General features: G+C 37.9%; 1 protein-coding gene across 3 annotated transcripts in view; it reads left to right on the forward strand.

Annotated features, from left to right (window-relative positions):
• The window catches only part of PTPRG (protein tyrosine phosphatase receptor type G), a 704,882-nt gene that overhangs the window by 665,920 nt on the left and 18,908 nt on the right, over positions 1-20,054 (forward strand). For all 3 annotated transcript variants that reach the window (XM_045832024.1, XM_045832025.1, XM_045832026.1), the window contains 10 exons: positions 709-805; positions 6,126-6,208; positions 6,397-6,531; positions 7,530-7,664; positions 9,620-9,792; positions 11,207-11,342; positions 11,753-11,899; positions 14,774-14,867; positions 15,729-15,805; positions 16,300-16,428. In XM_045832024.1, the coding sequence (XP_045687980.1) occupies positions 709-805; positions 6,126-6,208; positions 6,397-6,531; positions 7,530-7,664; positions 9,620-9,792; positions 11,207-11,342; positions 11,753-11,899; positions 14,774-14,867; positions 15,729-15,805; positions 16,300-16,428 (1,206 nt within the window). The remainder of the gene's footprint in view (positions 1-708; positions 806-6,125; positions 6,209-6,396; positions 6,532-7,529; positions 7,665-9,619; positions 9,793-11,206; positions 11,343-11,752; positions 11,900-14,773; positions 14,868-15,728; positions 15,806-16,299; positions 16,429-20,054) is intronic.

The raw sequence follows: 20,054 nt of genomic DNA on the forward strand, positions 1-20,054 counted from the left end.
AAAGGTAGCCAATGAGAATTGCTTCTTCTGCTGTTTTTCTAAAGAAGGATAATTTAAATAAAATTTGAGTTCACAAATAATTCTTCAGAGACATATATTTAAGCCAGATATGACAACTGATTGGGCCATATATTAGTGTCATTTCAGGATTGAGTCTTTATAGCCAATTTGCAATCTGATAGTGTAAAATGAGGCTATATAACCAATGAGCATATTGCAAATCATGGTGGAGATTAGATGTCTGCCTGGAAAAGTCTTCTCATCCTTTAGGAGTCCTGTGAATGATCTCCTGTCTGAAGCCTTCCTCTCTGCACCTATCATAGTTTCTTCAGGCCTCCCTGCTCTTAATCACATTTGACTGTCATTATCTTCTTGCATGTTATTCTCACCCATCAAACCGTGACATTTAAAAAGATATACTGCTTTGAAATCCCCATGCCTAGGTCAAAATCTATAATAAAGTAGATGATTGATGAATTAGTAAAGGATGAAATCCTTTTATCTTGTTCACATCCTTCCTATGTTTGTTATGAATATGTCAGTAGTAATTATTTCTGAGGTTGAGTTTGGGGAGGTAACAGTGGCAGTGGCTACGGAGTGAGTGAATACCTTATGCTTTTGGGTATGAATAGCTTCTTTCCATGACCTTGCTGTTCATTGTCTCAAGTGTGTCTAAAATCTCTGAAACCCTGCTGTTTTCTTCACTAGGAAGTCCAGCGCTGTACAGCTGATATGAACATCACTGCAGAGCATTCCAATCATCCAGATAACAAGCACAAAAACAGATACATCAACATTTTAGCATGTGAGTAATAAACTTTATCTTCAACCTCGAGGAAATTAAATCTTCATGCTGGGTGTAAGCTGAAAGGCATGCAGTCAGAATCAGGATGCCAGAAAAGAATGACCCTTGCCAGTTATCCTGTCATTAGCCTATCTTCTTCAACAGTGCATAGGAAGAAATGGGGACATTTTCTGCCCTCCTTACTCTTCCATTAAGCTGTTGGATCTTTTTTATTAAGCTTAATAATAAGACGATTGAAAGAAAATGTTCTGAGCTTCACTGTTTCCACATGGTGTGACTCCATATCCAATGCTGGGAATCAAAATTTTAACATCACATAGCTACCTTGACATTGTTTTTAATCAATGAGAGCCAAGTCATTTAATACAAATAGATATCCTGAGCCCTGGCTGGTATGGCTCAGTGGATTGAGTGCCAGCCTGTGAACCAAAAGGTCACTGGTTTGATTCCCAGTCAGGGCACATGCCTGGAGTGTAGGCCAGGTCCTCAGGGCATGTGAGAAGCAACTGATCTCACACAACAATGTTTCTCTCCCTCTCTGTCTCCTTTCCTTCCCCTCTCTCTAAAAAGAAATAAATGAAATCTTTAAAAAAATAGATGTCCTGAGAATTGAATGAAGCTGATTTCAAAACCATCCTTCTTTCTAAGACTAGGTGTATACCTTTAAGTGATGAGCCTCCAGTCCTATAGCCCATGTGCTTAGTCCTGTCCAACATATTCTGGGTCAAGAGTATTCTTGAGGCCTAGCCAGGTAATCCAGTTGGTTAGAGCATCATTCCAATACACCAAGGTTGTGGGTTCGATCCCTGGTCGGGGCACGTACAAGTTGTCAACCAATGAATGCATAAATGGGCAGAACAACAGATCAATGTTTCTCTCTCTCCTGCCCCCCTCCTCTCTCTCTGAAATCAATAAATTAAAAAATTTAAAAAATAGGAATGACTGAAGGTTTTATTTTTTTTTTAAAAAAAAAGGAATATCATGGAGATTCCTGACTCAAATAAGTGTTATTTTTATGGAGCCTCATGGAATAGCCTAGGAGCACAGTTCACTTCTATGGCTAGAATGCCACTTTTCACAGACATTGGTAATTGGGTCACTGACAGATAATACATTCTTTGATATTGAGGACAGTGGCACATATGGTTAACATACATAGAATTTTATGTAACAGTGCATTTAAATTAGACCAGTTAAATTTGACCACTGTAGATAGTCTTTAATAATACTTGAGTAAATGTAATGCACATACCATATAAATTCACCCATTTAAAGTTAGTTTAAATTTCAGTGCTTTTTAGAATAGTCAGGGTTATGTGACCATTACCACTATCTAGTTATAGAACATCCTTAGCACCCCCAACAAGAAGCCCCTTTACCCCATGACTCCCAATTCATCCCTTTCTCCTAAACTCCGTAGAAACCAGTTATCTACTTTGTTTCTGTAGATTTGCCTATTCTGACATTTTATATAAATGGAATCATACAATATGTGGCCTTTTGGAGGTGGTTTCTTCTACTTAGCAGGCTGTTTTCGAGATTTATCCATGTTGTAGCTTGTACCAGTATTTAATTCCTTCTCGTAGCTGAATAATACCCTGTGGTATGGAAATACCACATTTTGTTTACTCATTTACCATTTGTGGACATTTGAGTTATTTTAACTTTTTTATTATGAATAATGCTGCTATGAACATTTGTATATGTGGTTTTGTATAGTCAAATAATTTTAATTCTCTTGAAATTATACTTAGAAATATAGTAAGTTTTTGTTTAATATTTCAAAGAATTCCCAAGCTGGTTTCCAAAGTACCTGCACCACTTTACCTTCCCAACACTATATTAGGGCTCCAGTATTTCCACATCCTTGTCAACACTTGTGACTTTGTTTTTATGAAAAGAGCTATCCTTTTCTTTTTCTTTCTTTTTTTTTTTGGCATTTTTTAGTTGTTGTTTAAGTACAATTGTCTCCATTTGCCCACCACTACTTTCCCCTGTTCCACCCACCCCCACCTCCTACCCTTAATCCTTTCCCCACCTTTGTCTTTGTCCACGGATCCTTTACGCATGTTCCTTGATGACCCTTTTTCTTTTTACCATTATTCCCCTCCTCTGGTTACTGTCAGTTGGTTCGTTATTTCAATGTCTCTGGTTATATTTTGCTTCCTTTTTTGTTTTGTTGATTAAGTTCCACTTACAGGTGAGATCATATGGTATTTGTCTCTCACCACCTGGCTTACTTCGCCATCCTAATGGATGTGAAGTGGTATCTACCTGTGGTTTTGATTTCCATTTCCCTAGTGATTAGTGATGACAAACATCTTTTCACGTACTTGTTGGCTATTGGTATAGCTTCTTTGGAGAAATAACTCTTCTCATTCTTTGCCCATTTTTTAAATGGATTTCTTGTCCTTTTGTTTCCAGTTGAAGAGTTCTCTATGCATTCTGGATACAAATACCTGATCAGATAGTTTACAAATATTTTCTCTCATTCTCTGCATTGCCCTTTCACTTTCTTCATGATGTCCTCCTTTGATGCATTTATTTTTTTATTGTTGTTCAAGTACAGTTTTCTGCCTTTTCCCCCCACCCCAGCCCAATACCCCAGCCCTCCCCACCTCCCTCTATTTTTTTTTAGTTTTGGTGAAATCCAGTGTATCTATTTTTTTTTATTTTGTTGCCTATGCTTTTGGTTTCATAGCTAAGAAACCATTGCCTAATGCAAGATCCTAAATATTTATACCTATATTAATATTTACACCTATGTTTTTGTCAAATAGTTTTATCGCTTTTATATTTAGGTCTTTGATCAATCTTGAATTAATATTTGTATATGGTTGGAGGTAGGGATCAACTTTATTCTTTGCATATTAATATCCAGTTGTCCCAGTACCATTTGTTGAAAAGTAGCTCTTCTTTTCCTCATTGAATTGTCTTAAGACCCTTAATGAAAATTAACCAACGAAGGTATAGGGTTTATTTCTGGACTCTCAGCTCTATCCCATTAATGCCTATCCTTATGTCAGTACCACACCATCTTGATTATTTACTGTAGCTTTGTAATAAGCTTGAAATTGGAACCGTGAGTCCTCCAACCAACTTTGTTCTTCTTTTGCAAGATTTTTTTTTCTTTTGCCTAATCTGGGTCCCTTGTGTTTCCATATGATCAACTTATTCATTACTGCAAGAAAAAGGAAGCTTGGATTTTGATATGGATTGCATCAAATCTGTAGATCAATTTTAATTTGAGAATCATTACCATTTTAACAATAGTAAGTGTTTCAATTCATGAAGATCAGATGCCTTTCCATTAACTTAGGGTCATCTTTTCTTTCAACAATGTTGTACAGTCTGCATTTTATAACTGTTGTACTTTTGTTTAACTTATTGCTAGATATTTTATTCTTTTTAATGCTATTGTAAATGGAATTGTCTACTTAGTTTTATGTTCAGATTGTTCATTGAATGTATAGAAATGCAATTGATTTTTATATATTGATCTTGTGTCTTACAACCGTGGCTGACCTCATTTATTAGTTCTAATGATTATTTTCAGTTTTCAGTTTTTCAGAGAGGATGAGGAGGTTAAAAAAGAGAACAAGGAAGAAGAGTGAAATTTTTCTTTTCTCTCCAAATCTTGAATGAATTCAATCTGGCTACATTTGTTGGCCAGCCAGTCAAGGCTCACTTTGCTGAGACTGAGCATTTACCTGTTTGTTTGGCTCATTTCTAACCATGTAACTCAGGCAGGGATATATACAAAATACATGTCTTGCATATATCTACACATACCATTCTCTCTGCCCTAGCAGTCTTTATTTCTAGTGACCTCACTGCCTTGGCTAAACATACGTAGGAAAGAAGAGGCAGGTAGTCAAAGCAACTGCTATGTGATGTGACCAACGATCATAGTGTTTTGCTGGAAAACCACCATCTCCAGCTAGATGCGGTTATACTTTCACAACTTCATTGTGGTTTTACTGTCACAAATTCAAATTACACATGATTCAATTTTCCAAAGTTTGAAGAGTTGGGTTGGTGTTCTCTTGGCCACTTTGTCAGATTCTGGACATATCACTTGTCACATTGGTCTACCCCTACATGAATACCTTTATAAAGCAAAGGGTATCATGGAAATGTCATGTTGCAAGTAAAATTTGTCCATGACTATGCCAGAAAAACAGTGTAGGAAAAGCCTCTCTCACAGAGCATCACAGCTTTCAAAGTATAAGTTGATGCCACCATGCCAACTCCTATATTGATCTATTTAGTGATCCTATTACTTTATTAATTAAATATGAAATTGCAACTTGAAGAGTATGTTTTACTTTGTCTGTCTGAGAAATAACAATTTACAATATAATGCTATCAAGCCAGGACAGTTTGCATACACAGACGCCTTAGTTGAAATTTTTCATATGGGGCCTATTTACATCAGGCAGCCCTGCTCATATCACCTGTGGTCTGAGAGTTTGTCAGAACAGCAGCAGCGATTCCCAGTTCCCAGAGTGTAAAGGGCTTTGAAAATGTGCTTGATAAGTCTGTCGGTCGTGTCTGGGCTAATCCATGCATTGGACTTTTTTTTTTTGAGCTAGCTGTTGATGATCATGACCATAAACAGAAATGCAAATTGGCCTTTTCCCATTCCTAGCTAAGGAAAATAAAATTATCAGCTCAGCTTTCTTTTATTAATTTAATTTGTTACCTTGAAAATACAAGCTCACTCTGTGGGGCAACTAGAGACAGCATTGCCCCTTTTGTTCATAAGCTGAAGCCAAGTGGATCCTAAGATCTGGTCACTGAATTCATATTCCTGCAGTGACATTGCTGTTACAAGCAGCTCTAGCTCCCTCAATCGTGTAGGTTCTATTGGCCTGGCAAAGACTCCAACTGACTTTAGTAGTGAACTCTCCTGAAAATAGATGTTGCAGACTTGATATAACATATGACTTTTTAATACTTGTACTAATGTGGAGAGGATAGGGGCATGGGTAATCAAAGACCTTGGCAGTTGGTTTTAAACTATAGGACAAGGAAATTTGAGAAGGTTGCAACTTGCAGCTGTTTTACATTAACTAATAAAAACATGTTTACATTTGGGGGGCATTCACAGGTCAGAGCATGAAGTAGAAGTGTCCTTGTGTTTTTGAGATGGTTTCAAATGCTCTTTTAATTTTTAGTTGCTCTTCCGTCAAAAGATTTCTCAGGGGCATCCAAGAGATACCACAAAAACCATTTGCCTTGTCTTGTACTTCAGAATGCTGCTAGATTTTGAATTATACATTTTGGTTTTGCTCTTTTGTTTTCTTATCCTCTATAGATGATCACAGTAGGGTGAAGTTAAGACCTTTACCAGGAAAAGACTCTAAGCACAGCGACTACATTAATGCAAACTATGTCGATGTAAGTCAAAATGTTTTTATAAACCTGTTTATAATCACTGAAGAGTGCCACAGAGACTTTTGAGTGTGTGTTAATGCTGCACGGAGCTTTCACTGAAAACACAGCCTATTCAGTATGGATGGCACTTGAATTATTAACTAGTCTGGGATACCCCTTTCATCTTACTTTGTGCTGTGTCATCTTTGAAGGGTTACAACAAAGCAAAAGCCTACATCGCCACCCAGGGACCTTTAAAGTCTACATTTGAAGATTTCTGGAGGATGATTTGGGAACAAAACACTGGGATCATTGTCATGATTACAAACCTTGTGGAAAAAGGAAGAGTAAGAACCTCTTGGCTTACTATCTTAATCATGTATCCTGTTCAAAAAAATATTTGTGCAGTGCCTGCTGCAGGGTAGAAACTCCACCGGCTATGGAGAGACTTATAGGAATGCAGAGTGTCCTCTTGTCCCTTCCTTGCTTGTGGATTGGTGGGAGTGAGAGCTGTGCACTCACAGGAGTGGGTCCATTGTGATACAGAGATGAGTAGAATATTGGGGGATGCTGCAAAGTGGGGGACTGTGTTGTCTAGTATAGGTATTTAGTAAAGAAACCAATATTTGAAGTGAGACTTGAACGAGTTAGGAGGAGAGTTAGGAGGCTGAAAAGAGCAGGGAGGGCTTCTACATGTAGGGGGGACAAAGGACAAAGGCAGGGAAGTGGGAAGAAAGAGTGTAGTCAGGGAGTATTAACCATTCCATTGGGGGAAGTAAAGAGACTGTTTAAGCACCTTGACCATCATTAAAAGGACCCTTTTTAAAGAAGATAATTAATAATTTAGAGTTTATGAACTTATAATAGATGGTGCTAATTTAGGCTGTGATAAGGACTCATTTCCAGGTTTATTACTTAAAATCACTACAGCTTCACTTTAACTATTGGAGTCTCTATTTTGCTTTTGGTGACCCAAGCTGTGAATGCGGCCCAGCCTCACTTAAGCTCCCTTTGTAACAAACATACCCTACCTACATTTCTTACAGGTCCAGCATACAGGTTTCTTTCTTAAGCCCACTTGATAGTATAGCATATGTTGAAAGATGATCATGCATACTAGGCTCATTTCTGAAATGATCTTGGCCAAATTTTTCCTAACCTCTTCAGAGGCCATACCTTCCTCTAAGCAATTCAGCCCATGAGTTCCTTTTTCTGTCAACAACAGTGATATTACCTACATTTTAACAGGTAATATCATTTTAAGTTGTTGTCATTTGAAGTTATATTATCAACAGTATAATGAGAGCAACAACTGCAGTTGCAATTTACGTTTTTCTTTTTGCAGCGAAAATGTGATCAATATTGGCCAACGGAGAATAGTGAGGAGTATGGAAACATTATTGTCACACTGAAGAGCACAAAAGTACACGCCTGCTATACTGTTCGTCGTTTTTCAGTCAGAAATACAAAAGTGAAAAAGGTATTGAAGGAGTCGGGTGGGATGCCAGGGTGTCTCTTCCTAAACGTCGATGAAAATAATTACAACCAAGGCCAATTCTCATAACCAACTTGGTTTTTAGAAAGTATTTTAAAACATTTTTTCACAACTCTGTTGATTGACATCAATGTATTGTGTGAAAGATACTGGCAAAGCACGTAATGGAATTTAATTGGCCTGATTGAGTTCTTTAATCTCTTTACGAAGAAGGCTTAATTTTTAAAAAGGTCTTCTTAGGTTTTGGTAACTATCAGATACAGCAGCATCTGTTTGTTGAGTTTGCTTTTTAATTCCAATTTTCTGACAGCTTTAAGGCATTGTTTCCCAAAGCATGTTTCAGGGAATAGTAAGCCTGCAAAATGCTTGCAAAAATCAGATCCTGCTACCTAAGAGTACGGGGAACTAATGCTACATAATATATGCCCCCCCCCCACCTTTAGAAATGTACAGTGAACACAGGTGATTAGAGTGCTGCAGTTAAGAAACCTACTTAACTTTGTTTTGCCGAGTGTTTTCCAACAGCACTTGGCAATAAAACCCTTTTCTGTAGAAATGAACATCCTGAGAATCACACCTTGTAGAAATGCTCTTTCAAGTTATGTCAGTTCCTCTTGTTCAAACTCTACCATCCCATCAAGACTCAGATCAGTAAAGCAGTACTATGAACTCCAGACAGATGCTCATTAAGAAAATGTAAAGTAGTTACTCTGCAGAGACTCAGAAATAGCAGTTGTTTGTAGCACTGGGTCTTAATTTTTACTTTTTGAGTCTTGGACATCTTTGAGAGTGTGACGAAACTGTAGTTCCCTTGCTCCAGAGGAATTCATTCACTGAAATTATTATATACAATTTCAGTGGCTCTGAAGCCCATATGTAGTCCAAGGTTAACAGTCCTTTCTATGTATAGTTTTTCCCAAGAATGGCAGAAGTATTTAAAAATCAGTAGCACTGTATTATCTGTGTTCTTTACCAGAGAACTGTTAGCTAACTCAAGCTAACCAATAACCAGTGTATACTTACAAAGCCTGTTGTTCATGGAAGCCCATCAGGTATTTAAACATGGCCCACTTACTCTTCGTTCAGAAATAGCTTTAGTCAGAGGAAGAAACCACATGGCAATTTCAGATGTTTTGCTCACTGATAAGAGGATAAAGTAATAACTGAAAACGAGAAAGGGACAGCCAAACGAGAGTTAACAGAAGAATTAAGAAATCAAAGCCATCCGGGGTCTTTGTAGCACAGGGCCAAATGCCCTACAAGCTTCAGTGTTGATTTATTCATGACTCTCAGTCATTAAAAAAAATTTTTTTAGAGGTATTGGTAGAAAGAAAAGACATATCATCTTTTTGGATATTTTTGGAGAAATTTTTCATCTGAAATATTTAAGTTGTAAAAAGTTTAGCCACTTAAAAGAAAACTACTCTGGAAAATTCATTTATAAAAGTGATAAATTTATTTCTGCCTTTGACTCTAGAGACAGAGAATCATTTGTAACTTAGGGCCCTCCCCGCACTTCTTGGAGTGAGCACAGCAGCAGCCAGCACCTGGGCTCCTGAAGGTCCCACCCCGACAGTGGGAAGGAATGGGAGCCACGGCCCACAATCAGATGAGAGCAGAGCACTCAGGCCTTCTGGTGCAAGAAGTCAGGAAATGGAGGCCTTGTAGACAAATTGCAAAGTGTTCTATATGGTTCCAAATTCAAAGAAAATCCTAATTTTAAACATTCATTCTTGGTATAACCTTAAACCATTTTCTCTCCTAAGAGATGTCTAATACAGTTTCTCCATTTATGGCATGAGATGGCCACAGTGAGGAAGTACCTGGCCCAGGAACATTAGGATGAATGAGATTGGGGTGTGCTGTTTCCTAGCATGCTTACATTATCTCTAAAATGCTCACAGTCGGCTTAAAGACATCGTTTTTCACCTTTCTCATAGGGTCAGAAGGGAAATCCCAAGGGCCGTCAGAATGAAAGGGTGGTAATCCAGTATCACTACACACAGTGGCCTGACATGGGAGTCCCTGAGTACGCCCTGCCAGTCCTGACCTTTGTGAGGAGGTCCTCGGCAGCCCGGACGCCAGAAATGGGCCCTGTGTTGGTGCACTGCAGGTGGGGCTGACGTCTTTCCCTGTCTTCTGCCTGGGTTCTGCATCTGAGATGGGCAGAGCAAGGGGTGTGGGCCTTGTGAATCTGGGCCATTGTGGCCCTGCTACTGTTTTGTTTAAGAAACTGAGTCTTCCATTGAAAACTGGGAGCAGTAAGACCTGTTAGGCTTATGTAAAGTAACTCTATTCCCATGACATTAAGATCTGCTGCTTCTGAGATTAAAACAAAATCTACTCTTAGAGCATGAACCTCTAGATTTTATAACATTATTTTGTTATCTCCATTGTGTATAGGGAAATTGCAGGCTGCTCATAATATCTAAAAATCTAACCTTAAACACAAGTTTAGAACTTTCTACACTAGAGATCTTGAGGTTTTATGTATGGCTTTCCTTGTGGGTTCCTCGAAATAATGTTAATTACAATATGCATGAAAGGCTTTTATTTACAAAATTTTAGTTTTTACATGCTATATAAACTTTTTTAAAACACTTTTTTTAAACTTTTAAAGGCTTTACAGAAAGCCTTCTGTAAAATCCATTTTCTCTCTTTAACTACCTCAAACAACCTTAGTTGGCTATTTAAAAAATGTTTTTACTGAGTTTTGTTTGAAATTTCATTCTTGATTTTTTTTTATTTTCACTGATATTCAAATGGATATTGTGCACAGCATTTCCTAAGCATTTTCCTGGGCTATTCTTATGCTACGCAAGATCCTTTGCAGAAATGGGAACCCATCTTCTGTTTAAAGGCCCATGAGAACTGTACATGTTTGCTAACCCATGTAGGAATCAATAAAATACAGATAAATGCCTATCAAAAGGGCTTGGGTGTCAGTAGACTTGTATCAAACAGGGACCTGCTGGGGAAAATTCTGCCAAAAGAAGCTTGCTACATTACATCTAAGGTCTGCAGTACTGAATACAGTTTCAGTAACAATAGAAAATGTGAATAAGAGGCCTCATTGTCTAGACGTGGCATTCTTATTCTATACCTGGATTATTAAAGGAAAGCACCTCTTTAAATAGGAACTTCCTCAGACTGAGCAGACTGGAGAAGTAGTTGGGCAGCAAAGGGATTTATTGAAAGGCTAACAGGCACTCCCAGAACCACTGAGGGAGTCAGAGAAGCAGGCATGGCTCTGGTGTAGAGATGGCTGCTGCCACAGGAGACTGGGAAGACTAGGAGGTGTCATTTTTGCAGCTCCTGTGGCAGGAAGGCAGCCTTTGCTCCCCATCAAGACTAATAGAATGGGAAATATCCTAATAAAGATTTTGGATACTATCAAGGATGAATAATCTATCTAAGCATCAGCATTGTTTCTACACTCATTAGCCATTGAGATGGTAATTTTTCTAATCTGCAGTTCATGACATGATAAAGCAAGAGGTACTAGTTGAGTGTCCCATTTCTTCCAGTGCCGGTGTGGGCAGGACAGGCACCTACATTGTAATAGACAGCATGCTGCAACAGATAAAAGACAAAAGCACAGTTAACGTCCTGGGTTTCCTGAAGCATATCAGGACACAGCGTAACTACCTCGTCCAGACTGAGGTAAGCAGTGGCCAGCCGCCAGTGTCATGAGATTCTGGGACATTCTTTAACTGGAAGTTGAATGATATTGAAGAGATAGATTCATTCTAGGGTCTAGGGCTGTGTTCAGTGCTATAGGGAGTGAAAAAAATACATAACATGTGAGAGAATGGTTCTAGAGCTCTGCACTGAACACACATTTATCCATTGCACAATGCATTGAACCTACTGTTTGGGGCGTGGAATGAAATACAGAACTACACTCAACACAATCTCTACCTTAAAAAAGTTACAAAGTAAGTATTGGGGCAAACCACGGAGCTGTAAATACTTGAAGGAATTCACTGGGAGGTGCCTTCTAGGGGAAGAGCTCATCAAATGTAGATTTAATGGACAGGATGGAGGTTACTACCATATACTGTACCTTTTAGGAGCAGTACATTTTCATCCATGATGCCTTGTTGGAAGCCATTCTTGGAAAAGAGACTGAAGTATCTTCAAATCAACTGCATAGCTATGTGAATAGCATCCTCATACCAGGAGTAGGCGGAAAGACACGACTGGAAAAACAATTCAAGGTAGTGCTTCACATACATTTCTTTGGTAGAAAAGCAAGGAAGTAAAGAAGTGCCTTGAGTTTGGGTATGTCTTTTTGCATAAACCTACGGACTAAAATGGATGGCTATTTATACTCCTCAAACATAATGCTAAGAAATACAAAGTTTGACTTCTGTGTGCATTGTTGGTGTCCAAGTAGATAGTGTGGTGTTGTATTTTCTCCTGAACAATTTACAGCTTTATCTAAACAAATACATCAGCCCCTGACTGCAATAACAATGTTCTGAGTCAGTCCTTACGATTCAAAAAAAAAATCTGCATTTTTTGCACTAATCTATCTTATCCTTATTAAGAATGGTAATTGTTGACATATTGCTCTAAAAAATAAAGACTATCCTAATAGATGATTTAGAAACTGGGAAAGATCTATAGAATACTAGAGAAAAGTTAACTTTCCCTAAATGATTGTTCTTTTTCTTTCATAGGGGCATGAAAAAGTTAACAGGTAGTTAAGGTTTTGTGGAATTGACTTGAAGTAATGGTGAAAAAAAGAGACTATAAGGACTTCTAAAGTAATTAAGATCAGAAAAGCTGAGTTATCTCAAAGAATTTATTATAACTGTCAAATGTTGTCTAATCACTAAGTGCTTTCCTATTTCTTAGTCTCTCAGTCTTTTAAATTCTATTTTCTGCATATTGTTCTATGTGTAATTTCTCATTTTGTATCAAGATGGAAAGAATTAGATGAAACTTTATAGCTTAGTTTTCATGGTAAAACATTCCATAGACTCTGAATCTTTCATTTGAATCTCACCTGAAGAAATCAGACAGCCAAACAAAGTGTAACAAGTGAGATGAAGTGAAAAAGATTAATTTCACTGTTGGATTGTAACAGTTTCATATTCCTAGCTCTTCCTTCACAGTGTCCAAACTCCTCTAAATACCATTTAAGTTAATTCATAGTGGGGACATAGTGTCTCATTTTAAATGTCTAAAATGAGCTCTAAAAAATTATTAAGTACCAATATTTCTTTTTTTTAAATATATAGTCTTTATTATATGTTTTCCATTACCATAGAGTCTCCTTACACCCCCCTGCCCCCCCACACTGTTGTCCATGTCCATGAGTCCTTTTTCCTTTTCTCTCAATCCCTCCACCTGCTAACCGCACCCCGCCCACTAGCTGTCATCTGCTCTCCATCTATGAGTCTGTCTCTGTTTTGCTTGTTCATTTGTTCATTAAATTCCATATATGAATGGACAATATGAACCAACATTTTTTAAATGCTGTCTGTTCTATTTCTATAATATTTTACACATACTTTTTAAAAAAATTCATCAAAGAAATCAGTTCATTCCCTTGGAAACCAGGTAATCAGTCCTTTTGCAGACACTATCCACTTTAGAACTTAAGTAGAAGGAAAAAAACAAGAATCAGAAACTTGAAAACTACCTTTAGGGTCGTTGACATTAGTACTAAAGCACTGGAAGGAGACAGTTCCCATATCCGCTGTTAGGATGGACCAAAATGTGTACATGTATGTAGGATTGACAGGGTGGTTCAACCTTTTTACAGAACAAGGAAGAACAACCAAACTACTGGGTTAATTATTTATAACAGCCTTAGAACAATGTCAGTTCGACAGAAATTTACTGAGATCTCAGTCAATTCTTTAAGAAATATGGTTAGCATGTATTACCATGAAGCAGTTTTTCCTAGTGTAGCTCTTGTGCCTAAGGAACAAAAGATTCACAAAAGCAATGACATCAACAAAAAAATCCACATTAATTCAGTAAATATCTATTACTTATATAATACCTATCACAAAGAAGCCTAACACCTGATTATAGAAATAAGAAGCATTCACCTGATAGGCTTCCCACTTATTTAGAACTTGAAAATGTTGCTGTGTTTAATACCCTTTAATATTAATGCAAACAGAAAGTAAGCACCATTTATCCAAGACCTACTGAGTGTTTGTACAGTTTTAGGACCTTTGGAAATTCAGGGTGGGGCAAAAGTAGGTTTACAGTTGTTCAGATGGAAAGTCATACAAAAATTAATAACTAATAGCATGAGAATAAACTGTGTGTTTCACATACTCACAACTGTAAACCTAGTTTTGCCCCACCCTGTATTTCATCTTCCAAGCATCCTATAAGATGGATATGGCCCCACATTTATAAAGGAAGAAGTGAGGAGATGAGACATGTCTTGCCCAGGCTCCTGCTGCCAATAAATGGTGTAGCCAGGACTCACACTCAGGGTTTTTTTCCTGACTCTACAGCCTGAGTTTGCTTGTGGATACTAACCACCTACTTCCTGTCCCAAGCAACTCAGGGTGTGAGCCTGCTTGGTTTTGCTTGGTTATTGGAATATTTAGGAGTGGCCTCACATCAAAATAGCAGAGTTCCCTATGGTGACATTCTCTTTATATGAAAGTGTTCTTATTTTTCCCTTTGCTCAAGCGGAGGAAGTTGCTAGAGGAAAGTCCAAGCCCTTGATCCTCCTCCTAACTACTCAGTTATAAATAAGGTGGAAGACTATCAAAGTAAAGGAAAAAAAGCACAAGCATGCAAACAACTAAGATAATTGAGAGAAGTACCACTAATGAAACACAAAAAATGTTCTCAAGGGCATAAAATTGTTTTTATTCCTCAGTAATCTGATTATTGGTATTTTCCCCAGATCTTCAAGCAGATGCCATCAATTATTCCTTTTTGGTTGTTGGTTTTATTGGTTTTTTTCTACCTTTGTTGATATATATCATTGTGTAAGTTCAAAGTCTATAAGGTAATGATTTGATTTATGTATATATTGTGAAATGATTATCACAATATGGTGACAACTCTACCTTTGAAGGAAGACTGAAATGTTTTTCTTTTTCTTTCAGCTGGTCACACAATGTAATGCAAAATATGTGGAATGCTTTAGTGCTCAGAAAGAGTGTAACAAAGAAAAAAACAGAAACTCTTCAGTCGTGCCATGTAAGATCTCAAAATCAGTTTGCCTTGGTTCAGTGTATTAGCATCTGTTTCACTGGGTATTATGTGTCATGTAAGGAGGAAGAGGAGAGAGGTTATTATGCACAGGACAGCAAAGGCTGGGTCAGTGCCAGCAAGATGCTGCATCTGTGGGGCATGAAATCTAGTTTCAGTTCACCTCAAAATTCAAGAATTAGGTGCCTTCTACCTTATCGTAACTAGTGAAAAGAAAAATTGTTATCTATTCTCACTGTGGCATTACACTCCTTTAAAACATAGATTCCCAAGTTAATTTGTACAATGGTAACTACATCATTCAAGTATTCTGGCTATTGAGATCAAAGCACTGTTGATAGGTGGTGACCTTTGTGTAAATAACTGAGGACACAGCAGAGGTTACTGTGTGCATGCTGTGGACACAGGCATGGGTGATTGCTGAGAGGTTACCTCTACTGGAAAAAGGCACTGTGTTTTAAGCCCTTCATGGGGAGAAAGATATGGATAAGGGGAAGGGAAAAGAGCAAAGTGAAATATAGTGGTACAATTGTAGGAATAGTAAACCAGAGTAAAATTTATCTTAGACCCTCAGTCATCTCTACACAGAGTATTAGGGATGTCCTGTGGAAATCTCTCCCACAGTAAAATTTTATTTCTACAATGCCTGTGTCCTGGGAATGTGTAGCAAAATTTCATTTTACATTCTGCCTGAGCTGATAACACTTTAGCTTGGTTAAAAATATAGGTAAGTCTTAAAAAGACAGGGTAACCAGGAGGATATATTACTTCCCAAGTAAATTACTCAGAGAGCACTGTTGGTTCTGTGTGTAACAGGCAATGTGGTGTTTTGTCTTTTCCATATGACAGCTGAACGTGCTCGAGTGGGTCTTGCACCGTTGCCTGGCATGAAAGGAACAGATTATATTAACGCTTCTTATATCATGGTGAGAGTCAACAGTTAATTATAAATAAAGGCCGTTAAACTTAAAGGTGCTAAAGAGCAGATACCACCTATGTGGCTGGTTCCATTTTTTCAAAAAATTTATCAATGCAAATTATCAAAATTACAGAGATTTTCCTACCTTGGAACCTCTAACAAAAGGTACCTAATCAGTGGGGGTATATAAATGCTTAAATTAAGGAAAATGCTTGTTAAGGAATTAATTTTATTGTTAATTTCACCCATCTAGTCTTTGAAAAAATGTTGAAATTACTGTTAAGTAAAAACAGCAGGGGTAACCAGAAGTGAATTGCACATGGAGAGAAAATCCTCTACCCATGTTAGCAGAAGTATGTCTAAAAATTCAAATGCACTGAATGCCTTCTTCAATTATTTTAGTATCAAAATAATGCTATCTTATTTCATCAGTATGTTTTACTACTACAAAGTAAGAATAAAACACCCATGATCACTGATTTTTTGTCTTCCTAACTGAAGGGCTATTATAGGAGCAATGAATTTATTATAACCCAGCATCCTCTGCCACATACTACGAAAGATTTCTGGCGAATGATTTGGGATCATAATGCACAGATCATTGTCATGCTGCCAGACAACCAGAGCTTGGTGAGTAAAGCACATCTGCTATATATTAACGAGCCAGTGTGGCCATAAGCATAAATTACTTTGATACCTTGCCACAGGGCTGCAGTGTCTATAGATGCTAGGGAGGGAATTCAGAACTCTCATATTCAAGGCTGTACAGATTCCTTTTGTAGTCCCAGGTCAGCTCCATTACTTGTTCTCTAATGCTGGTGATAGCACTTCTCAGTTGTGCTGTACATGGCAGTGTGGCAGAAGTCTTTGAAAAGGTCCTTTTGCTAACCTCAATAATGCATGACCCTAGCCCTGTGTCCTAGTTGCTATATGTCACTTTGGAAAAATAAGTTATAATAGCAGCTAACATTTGAGGATATAACTGTGCTTCTTACTCTACATGCATTAAACTCATTCATTCCTCTTGATCACTTACTGATCTTGATCAGTAAGTACTATTATCATCTCATTTAATAGGTGGACAAACTGGAGGAAGTAACTTGCCCAAGGGCATACACAAACAATTAGAGTCAGGGTTTAAACCTGAGTCACCTCTTTCCTGAGATCATGCTTTCAATCATTTTTCCTATAGTATGTGTTGCACCCATATCATAGAAATGTTTCTTTGTACCCCCCCAAAATGGTATCAAAGGTAATAATATCATTACTTTGCTTTCTGCCATAGATAAGTCAGATCTATTATAGGGGAGGAGATAAGGAAAGGCTGTTTTCTTACAACTTACTTTTAAGAACTTTCTGATGCTACTATCTCTTTCTCCTCCTGTTAGACCTTCCCTATTGAGCCCTCTATATAGAAGGGTCAGCAAGTTTATCAAAAGAAGCTTAAATGTTTGTGCTTAGCTCTCTAAGTTCCAGAAATAGTTTGGTTTCAGAAGTTAGTATAAGGACATGGAAGCACAGGAAGTCAAAACAAAAACAGAAACACAGTGAGGATCGGCCTCCATGAGCATCGGATTAGTGAGTTTCTAATCAGGAAAGAACAGCATGTGATTGAACCCTCGTCTGGGTGACATGCATTTGACTGTGTGCCCAGTCAGTAGGAACTTCTTCACTGTGTCGCATTTTGCTCAGCTTCAGAATTCCAAGGCTGCTTCTGCATGATAGAAGAATGGCAACAAAGTTGAGAATCTGAAGCTAAAAACTGGAGTGTAAATTTTCAAATTAGTTGGCAGTAGGGGTCTTTTCTGTTAGCATGTGGAATTTGGAGGCATTTAGGGTTGTTAAAACGTTCATTTTTTGGCTGAGTTAGTATTTTGCTATTGTCACTTAACAGAGGAGAGTCACCAAAAGTATCTACCATAAGCCCATTTGTATGGGGAGGCTAGGGGCAAACTGGAACAAATAAGTGGATAAATGGTCTGCAGACAGTGAGGATGGAGGAACTGCCCTGGAACACGTCACCTCAGTGTTTCTGACACCTAGGGAGGCTGGGCTGTTATCAATCACACTCATCTGCACTCTCAGGTCCAGGGTCAAAAGTCAGATGCATTTATTGTAATTTTCCATAAAATAATGTCTCTGGATACCGAGTTTGCTTTATTACTTACTACTATAACTTGACAAGACCACAGTTCTGTGAATAACCCAAAAGTCACTGGTGCCTTATTCAGAAAGCACTGTTAGAGATACCTAGGCATCTTTGACCTATATAAATACACAAGGTCTATCCAGGAAAAGTCCAGCCATTGTTAATATAACTAGAACAGTTTGTGCAACATTGATGTAACCTGGCAGCCAGGGGAGTGGACTGGAATGCACATGTGTGAACAATGGTAACTTCATTGTACTAGTCAGTGGGGGTGGTAAACGTCGTTGAGTGAGATGTTTACTGTGTGGCCATCACATTCAAAATGACTGAGCGAGTACAGCAACAAATCTGCATCAAATTTTGCATTAAGATTGAACATTCCTCCATGGAAACTATTCAGATGATTCAGAAGGCCTCAGCTATGGGCAACTGGTGATTGGCAGCTTCATCATGACAACATGCCCACTCATGCATCACATCTTATGCAGAGTGTTTTGGTGAAACATCAAATCACCCAGGTGACTCAGCCCAACTGCAGCCCAGATTTGGTGCCCTGCAACTTCTGGCTTTTCCCAAAACTCAGATCACCTTTGAAAGGGAAGAGGTTTCAGGCTGTCGATGAGGTTCGGGAAAATATGATGGGGCAGCAGATGGCAACCGAGAGACCTGTATGAGGTCCCAAGGTGCCTACTTTGTAGGGTAATGAGGTGCCATTGTCCTATGTACAATGTTCCTTGTATCTTCATCAATAAAGGTTTCTGTTTTTCATGTTATGTGGCTGGATACCTCCTGGACAGACCTCTTATTTGCCAGCAAAATAAGCATGAGGCCAGTGTGCCTACTGAATTAAGAAGTAGATTTATTTTTCCCAGTCTTTCAAGATGATCAATTATTCCTGAGTTTTCTAACTGCATTCAAAAGTTTTTCTCTTCCTGCCTTCCACAAATCCCTCTGGCAGCTTTTAGACCAATCCAATAATTTACTATTCATGTTATCACCATAAAAGTTTTTTGAGGTTAGGTAGTTTTATTATTTCCACTTTGCAGCTATGGAATTTAAGGCTTAGATTAATATATTCACGATCACATCCAACCATAAATCCTATGCTTAGTCTGTACATATTGGTTAAACGTAGTGACCCTGTCCATCATTACCTTGTTTTTAACGCCTGTTAAAGGGCTCTACTTCCATTTCCTTGGACAAAAATGTACCGAAACACATGACAGTCACAGACTTCCTTTGTATAGCCTGAACCCAGTTGCTAATCTGCTCCCCCGTATGCTGAGCTTTAAAAATAAAAATGTACTTGGCAATAAGCTGTATTGAAACTTGAAAGGGTGATAAGTCTTATTGGACTGTTGGCTCATTTGTAATGCAGCATTGTAAGATTAAACAAAGCCCTCTTTGTTTTGAACACTATTCAGAATTACTTCTGACTTTCCTAGTAGTATTGAAGCATTTTCAAGAAAATGCCATAAAAATTTATAAATTACAGGCAAACTTTAGTTTGCCATTTGAACTAATTAGAAAAAGGGGAAGGAGGGCCTATTACAAAAATCACTATCTCTCACAAAGTCTCCAGCCTATGCAATTAACTTTCTTTAGGACTCCTTAGTTTAAGGATGGAATTCAAGTACCAAGCCTGAATATTTACTTCTAATCTTAAAATAGATGAACATTTTAAAGCATGCCTGATTCAAGGCTGAAAGACTTTCTCTATTATCCCCTTTTGAAACCTAACATTGACATATTAACTTTTCTTTAAGAACACCTTGTACTTACAGCCAACATGCTTACTTATATACAACCTCCCCAAGAGGTTGTATAACATTTATTAGCAATGTGATTTTAGACAACTTCAGTATATAACATTTATTAGCAGTGTGATTTTAAACAACTTCAGACCTCTCTGAGCCTTGGTGTTCTCATCTGTAAACGCAGGTGGTAAAAATCTTTCATCTCACTAGTATATTGTAAAAACTAAGATGGATAATGTTAAGAAAGTCCTTTGCAAAGTGCTAATCAATTGTGGCGCTGTTATTAACATCATCCATAGGAAATAACAATTTGTTGCTTAAACAATTGTGAATAATAGGTTACAATTAAT

Source organism: Phyllostomus hastatus, unplaced genomic scaffold (genome assembly GCF_019186645.2).
Source record: "Phyllostomus hastatus isolate PE091 unplaced genomic scaffold, TTU_PhHast_1.1 phas_contig_16, whole genome shotgun sequence".
NCBI lineage: Eukaryota > Metazoa > Chordata > Mammalia > Chiroptera > Phyllostomidae > Phyllostomus > Phyllostomus hastatus.